At 45.0% G+C, this 7,110-nt stretch overlaps 1 protein-coding gene across 9 annotated transcripts in view; it reads left to right on the top strand.

Moving 5' to 3' along the window:
• DDX4 (DEAD-box helicase 4) overlaps positions 1-7,110 on the top strand; it is a 114,984-nt gene that overhangs the window by 70,320 nt on the left and 37,554 nt on the right. For 8 of the 9 annotated variants that reach the window (XM_019517848.1, XM_019517845.1, XM_019517852.1 and 5 more), the window contains one exon: positions 5,419-5,451. The exons of the other annotated variant lie outside the window; for it this stretch is intronic. In XM_019517848.1, coding sequence (XP_019373393.1) covers positions 5,419-5,451 — 33 coding nt within the window. The remainder of the gene's footprint in view (positions 1-5,418; positions 5,452-7,110) is intronic. 9 annotated transcript variants of the gene reach the window in all.

Raw genomic sequence — 7,110 nt, 5'->3', positions numbered from 1 at the left:
CCCCCCACCCACAAGCCGGGAAGTGCTGTCAGCGCCTGCTCTGAGCCCAGCTTCTGCCAAAAAGATCCCTGGCTGCAGCCTGCCCTGCCCCGCGCTTATCCAGAGGGCAATGCCTACCTTCCCGCCCCACCCCCCGGTGCCCTCCTGGGGTGCAGGCAGCGGTGGGAGGTGCCTCTTCCCCTCCTCCAGCCCCCCCCCAGCTGCAGCTTCAGCCCCCCCAACCCTGCCTGGGCAGTGCCTGCTGCTGCCCCCTCCCTCACCATGGGGGGGGGGCGGTGTTGATCTGCCCCTACCACGCCCCTTCCCTTCCACCACACCAGACTTACCAGCTGGAGGCAGCTCTCCATGGCCCAGGGTGGAATAGGACCACTACTGAATGGGCAAAAGCAATTGGTGACAGACAGGGAGGACAAGGCTGAACTCCTCCATGAGTTCTTTGCCTCAGTCTTCCTAAAAGAGGGGCAAGACAAGTCTCACATGGTAGAGAGGCAATAGCTGGGCACCAGACTACCAAGCGTTGACCCTGAGATGTTGCTGAGTCACTTGGAAGGACTGGATGTGTTTTAAATCGGCAGGCCTGGATGAGCTCCATCCGAGGGTACTGGCCAATATAATTGCACAGCCACTGGCAAGAATATTTGAGCACTCGTGGTGCATGGGACAGGTCCCGAAGTACTGGAAAAGGGCCAATGTGGTCCCTATTTTCAAGAAGGGGAGGAAGGAGGATCCAGGCAACTATGGGCCAGTCAGTCTCACCTCCATCCTTGGCAGAGTCTTTGAAAAGATTGTTAAGGCTCATATATGTGACAGCCCAGCAGGAAAAATTATGCTGAGGGGAAACCAGCACGGTTTCGTAGCGGGTAGATCATGCCTAACTAATATAGTCTCTTTTTATGACCAGGTTACAAAACACCTTGGCACAGGAGTAGGGGTTGATATCGTTTACTTAGACTTCAGGAAGGCCTTCGGTACAGTATCCCACCCCATACTGGTGAACAAGTTAAGAGGCTGTGACTTGGATGATTACACAGTCCAGTGGGTGGCAAATTGGCTAGAGGGTTGTACCCAGAGAGTGGTAGTGGATGGGTCGGTATCGACCTGGAAGATAGTGAGGTCCCGCAGGGCTCTGTCCTTGGACCGATACTCTTCAATGTCTCCATCAGTGACTTGGACGAGGGAGTGAAGTGTACTCTATCCAAGTTTGCAGATGATACAAAACTGTGGGAGAAGTGGACACAACTACAGGCAGACCTGGGCCTGTAGGAGGGCAGGGAACAACTACAGGCAGAGCTGGGCAGGTTGCACAAATGGGCAGAAAACAATAGAATGCAATTTAGCAAGCAGAAATGCAAAGTGCTGCACCTAGGGAGGAAAAATGTCCAGCACACCTACTGTTTAGGAAATGACCTGCTTGGTAGCACAGAAGCGGAAAGGGATCTTGGAGTCCTAGTGGACTCCAAGATGAACATGAGCTGTCAGCATGACGAAAAGTCATCTGAAAAGCTAACTACACTTTATCATGCATCATCAGATGCGTGACAAACAGAACCAAGGAGGTGATACTTCCCCTCTATTGGGCGCTGGTCAGACCGCAGCTGGAGTACTGTGTGCAGTTTTGGGCGCCACACTTTAAGAGGGATGTGGATAACCTGGAGAGGGTCCAGAGAAGGGCCACTTGTATGGTTAAGGGCTTGCAGGCCAAGCCCTACGAGGAGAGACTAAGGCACCTGGACCTCTTCAGCCTCCGCAAGAGAAGGTTGAGAGGTGACCTTGTGGCTGCCTGTGAATTCATCATGGGGGCACAGAAGGGAATTGGTGAGGCTCTACTCACCAAGGTGCCCCTGGGGGTCACAAGAAATAATGGCCATAAGCTAGCAGACAGCAGATTTAGACTGGACATTAGGAGGAACTTCTTTACAGTTAAGGTGGCCAGAATCTGGAGTGGGCTCCCAAGGGAGGTGGTGCTCTCCCCTACCCTGGGGGTCTTCAAGAGGAGGTTAGATGGGCATCTGGCTGGGGTCATCTGAACCCAGCGCTCTTCCATACCTGTGCAGGGGGTCGGACTCGATCTGTTGAGGTCCCTTCTGACCCTAATACCTATGAATCTATGAACTTTGCTCCTTAGTGCCTGAGTGCTGCGGCTGCGCACAGCATGGGCATTTATTGGCCCCATTGGGCTGATATCCGATACAGCCAGTTTTCTTTATACCAGTACCAATCCAATATCAGACAGATGTATTGGTGCACTTCTAATCATCATTTTGGGGTTGATTAGTTCATGCTTTGAATAAGATGCTTTTGTTACATACTGTGGTACAAAAAGCACTGCCAGAAGACAGTAGGAAGAAGGGAGATGTAGGGGAGAGAGGTGGTCTTTCCATTTTTCCCTTTAGAACTTTCTCCCTAATTAACATCAGGACATGAGTTCTGAAAACTGTCTTCCCTCAACGGTAAGTTTCCCTCCTGTCACCCCTCCTTATGGTCCAGTAAACAGGCAGTGAACCACAGCATTGCAAAACTAATTTAAACGGAAACAACTTCCTTTTTTCTTGAATTTTTTTTTTTTGGATGGTCGTTCAAGATGCTTCCTGCAGGAAGTTTAAAAAAATTTAATAAATTTGCAGATGCTATCAAGCTGGGAAGGGTTGGAGAATTGGAGAAATGGCTTGAAATGAATACAATCAAAGGGCAAGTACAGCCTACTACGTTTTGTGTAGGAAAAATTTACTGCACAAATTTTAAATTGGGAATGTATGGCAGCTGTTGTGCAGAAAAGGATCATGGGGTTATACTGCATCTCAAAGCAAATTAATGAAGTCATAATGTAGCGAGGGGAAAACCAAACACCCTCCTGCATATCAGACATGAAAAATCCTTTCATTGTAATCGGCTTCTGGTAAGGTATCAGCTGGTGTATTGAGGTTGTTTTTTTGTTTTTTTATTATTTTGGGCACCATTTCCAGGGAAGATATGGACCAGTTGGAGTCCAGAAGAAGAGCAGTGAAAAGGATTAGAGGTCTAGAGCACGTGACCTTTTTCAGATCCTTAGAATTCTTTTGGAGAGCTTTCTGGCCTAGAAAATAGACGACTGGTGAGATGGAAGTCTTTGAGTAATGTTACTGTTCTTCCTGTCCCTGAGAATAGGACAAGAAGTAATAGGCTTAAATTGCAGGAATAGAGATTTGGGTTAGGCATTGGATTTTTTTTTCCTTCTAACTGTAGGGTAGTGACGTACCGGAATAGATTATATGAGCATGTTTTGATGTTTCCTAGGGCAGGCAAATTGTGACCATTTCAAGATTCCTTTCATCCCTACTTTTGTTAGCCACTTCTAGGCTCACTGCCCTTTTCTGTTTAGGCTTTTGTGATAAAAATTTCTTCTCCAGATTTTTCACAGTCACAGAATGAAGTTAATGGCACAGCAAAACAGACATAATATACAAGAAGTTGCGGCAAGTCCCCAATTCCAAATTTAGACGGTGGCCTTTATTTGTCATGTAACTTGTTTTCCTGCCAGTCTGCTGGTTTCTTGTTGATGTTTGAGAATCCATATAATGACAGTACGCACTGAACATACTTTTCCCATTTTTTTAACCCGTTAGTTTCGTATTTTTTTTCAGCGAGGCTCATTTAGTACTGTCTTGGTCCCTATCCTGCCTCTGGCAGATTTCCCTGATTCTTTTCCAGCTTCCCAAGAATATATTTCAAAAGTTGTTTCTTCTAGCCATGGTTTTTAGTTTTATTGATATTTTCACTAATCCTCTTTACTTTTTGAAATAAAAACAACCAACCTAGTTATCTGCTTGTTTGTAGCTGTGATCTTGTGATCGTTACAAAGAGTATTTGGAAACCATTTCCAGTTATTTATATGTTTGTTTTTTTTCTCCCACTGTTTGCATCTCCATTATTTTCCACTTTTGAGTAATAGGCCTTTAAATACTGTGTGGGTATTACTGGTTGAGATTATGCAAAAATATAACAAATGATATCTGATCCTACTCTGTGAGTCTTAAGCATTAAAAACTAATGGATTTTAGTATTTGTAGGGAATAATCAGAACTCAAACCCCAGAGGAATGTTTCATAATGGTAATATGAGACCTCTAGTTCATAATCTTTCTCTGCCAGTTGAAATTTCCATACATCTTTTTGAACATTATAGGTAAATTTTTATTGTCTGGTTGATGTCTGATTTTGATCTATAACAGTTTGTATTTCTGTAACCTATTTTGTGTATGTTTTTGCTGTATTTTTTTTTAAAAGCAGGCAGTGCATAACTTTTAAGTGCCATAGCCTGTACTTTTTAATTGGCAATAACAGTAAAACATCCTAAATAGTGACACAACTCCCTATCCTTTTTCCTTGAAGTGTCCTTTATTGTTTGAATTCTGGATGACTCTTGGTATTTGGGAAGGCTTATATAAAATGGAAGTCTTGTAGAGTAACTGAATGAAAGAACTAGCTGTAGTGGATATTAGAAGTAGATTGTCTTTCTATGGTTGTGTTGAAAGGGCATTTAATGGAAGCCATCAATAATGTACTGAAGCTGAGTATAGGCAGACAAGGATATTTGGGTAAATGTGATATCTTTTATTAGACCAATTAAATAGAAAATTTTTCTTTGTAAGGTCTTAGGCATAGAAAGAGACTGTTGGTGTTTTAGATCCTTAGGCCAGTATGGCTGCAACCAGCACCCCCAAAACATGAAGTTGAGTATAGAATTTGTAGAAAAAGATTTTTTGGAGATGGACACTGAGTTTGAGTGTTCCTGTTTTTTAATAATAAAACTAATTTTTAATACAGGATAGGAACAGGCTCAGTTCAGTAGGAATTTTAAGATGAGCACTGTACCGTCTGCCAGTCTTGGCAAGAATCATGGTAGTGTTCATAATACTCTTAGCATTATGTAGGTCTTTGGTGTTATTTTGATGTTGGAGATTAAAGTAAGCTTAAATCCTGAGGAACCTTTGCTGGGGTGAACTGGCTTCTTGTAGGATGGATGCCTGAGAATACATTACTAGTTAACAATTTGCTCTTTTGCATCCTCCTTAATTAGTCTTTTTGGCCTCTCAGTTATGTCATAGAAGCTTCTGCAGTCAGGAAGGCCTGAAGACAATTTGTGAATAGCTAATTGTTTTAGCCTACTTTTTCTCCTTTTCAAGCAATAAAACTTCTTACAATAATTTATTTTAGAATGCATAATGCAGTAATTTGAACATTAATGTTTCCCAATACATAACAGACAAGGGATTAAGATAGTTTTTGTCTATTTTTAAAATACTCTTGACATCCTTCTCTTTGATACATAGTCATAGCAGCTATAAGATTTCACAGGGATGGCAAACCTGTAGCGTGTGCGCCACAAGTGAAATTAGTAGGCTCCTTTCAAAGTAACATTTTGACTTTTTTTGTTCTTCAGGTGATCAAGAACATAGAGGATTTGGAGTCAGAGGTCAGAATTGTGAATCGCATATATTGTATTTACTTGTATTTGTGTATAGGTAAAAGTTCTTTCCCTAAGAAAGGAAGGGCAGTACAGAAGTGTGGCTGTAATATATTCCTAGTTCTGGTATTAATGCACTACGACAATTTGGAAAAAATGATTAAGTCATTGAATGTCTCAATTTCCCTCTTTGTAAGTGAACATAATACCTACCTAGAGGGGTTTAGGATTTAAAGTGCTTTTCAGCTTCCTTAAATGAAAAATTCTGCAGATGAGTGAAGATGTTATCATGTTTGTTAGCCTAATTGAGTAATACCTGTCCTGACCCAAACAGAGCTGCATATTTGATGTGTTTTAGGTAGGAATTCTTTGTTAAGAAAAGAAGAAAGTGATTTAATAGGAAAGGCCAAGAAGAAAGCAACTTTGCATGTTGGTCTAGGACTCTTGAAGTATGGATAAAGGGGTAGTTTTTAAGGCTTTTTTGGCCTGAATTCCTCTCACACAGTATATTTACAGGAGATCCTGTTTTCTCAAGCCAGTCTTGTTCTATATCAGGCTTGTTCAACATGTGGCCCACCAAGGCATTTTCTGTGGCCTGTGGTGCTGTGACGGGAAACGAAAGTAAACATGGTCATGGCTTCCTAATAGCTGCTGAAGGGCTGGGGAAGGGACAGGGTTCCCACATGTACTGCATCAGCTTGACGTTGCCGACGTGGTGCATGTGGGAAGAGGAGCGCCGACCCAGCTCGCTTCCTTCTGTCCCCAGCCCCATGTGGGGAAGCCACTGCTTCCCGGCCTAAGTAATTTGCCGTTCCTCGCCCACAGGCGAGAGGCAGCCTGGCTTGGCCGCCTGGCCCTGGGTCGCTGGTGGAGGCGGAGCGGTGCAGGCAGGTGCCTCCTCCCACTGGGCTGTTGGCATTGGCTGCGTGGGGTGGGCTCGGGCAGAGCTCCAGCTCCAGCCCAGTGTAGCATGGCGATGCAGGCTTGCGGGGGTGGCATGGCGGCTGGGCTCGCCCTTGTCGTCTGCCTCTACCGCCTCCTGCCTGGCTGGGGTGCTGCAGGTAGGGCCAGGCTGTGGCCAGGGTCAGGCCAGGAAGATGGCGCCTCCCCTGGGGCCGGGCCAGTGACTGTGGGCTCCCGGCACCTGTGCATGTGGGGGGAGCCCCTGGCTTTCACAGTCCCAACCCAGTGTCCCTCGCTGCTCCTACCTCCAGACCCTAGTGCCCCAGTGTGTGGGACATGGGGGGGCCCCAAGTAGCCCCTTGCAGGCTAGAACTCTGCCAGCCCACAAGAGAAAAGCCACAGTTATGTGTTTTTCTCCTTTAAAGGAGAACTCACTTTTAAAGTTTGCTCGTGACCCTTTCATATATTCTTGAGACCTTCATTGGTGTCAAAGGTCATGTGACATCACTTCCTGATGTAATACCACTTCCTGTGAGGTCTTTGAATATGGCTCGCTGGCCCACTGGGTGATAAATAGTTCGTGATCCGGCCCCACATTCAAAAAGGTTGGACACCCCTGATTTACAGCTCTGTCCACAAGGTGAGAAAAGTTACTGAGAAGTTGAAATTATCAGAGGAAGTGGTACTGGGCAAGTTAGTACCAAAGCAATGGTCAGTGCCATCACAGATCTTCCCCTAGCTCAGGGGCGGGCAATTATTTTCAGC

This window comes from Gavialis gangeticus, unplaced genomic scaffold (genome assembly GCF_001723915.1).
Source record: "Gavialis gangeticus isolate Ggan-Ray unplaced genomic scaffold, GavGan_comp1, whole genome shotgun sequence".
NCBI classification, from domain to species: domain Eukaryota; kingdom Metazoa; phylum Chordata; order Crocodylia; family Gavialidae; genus Gavialis; species Gavialis gangeticus.
This window is presented reverse-complemented; position numbering and strand designations above follow the sequence as displayed.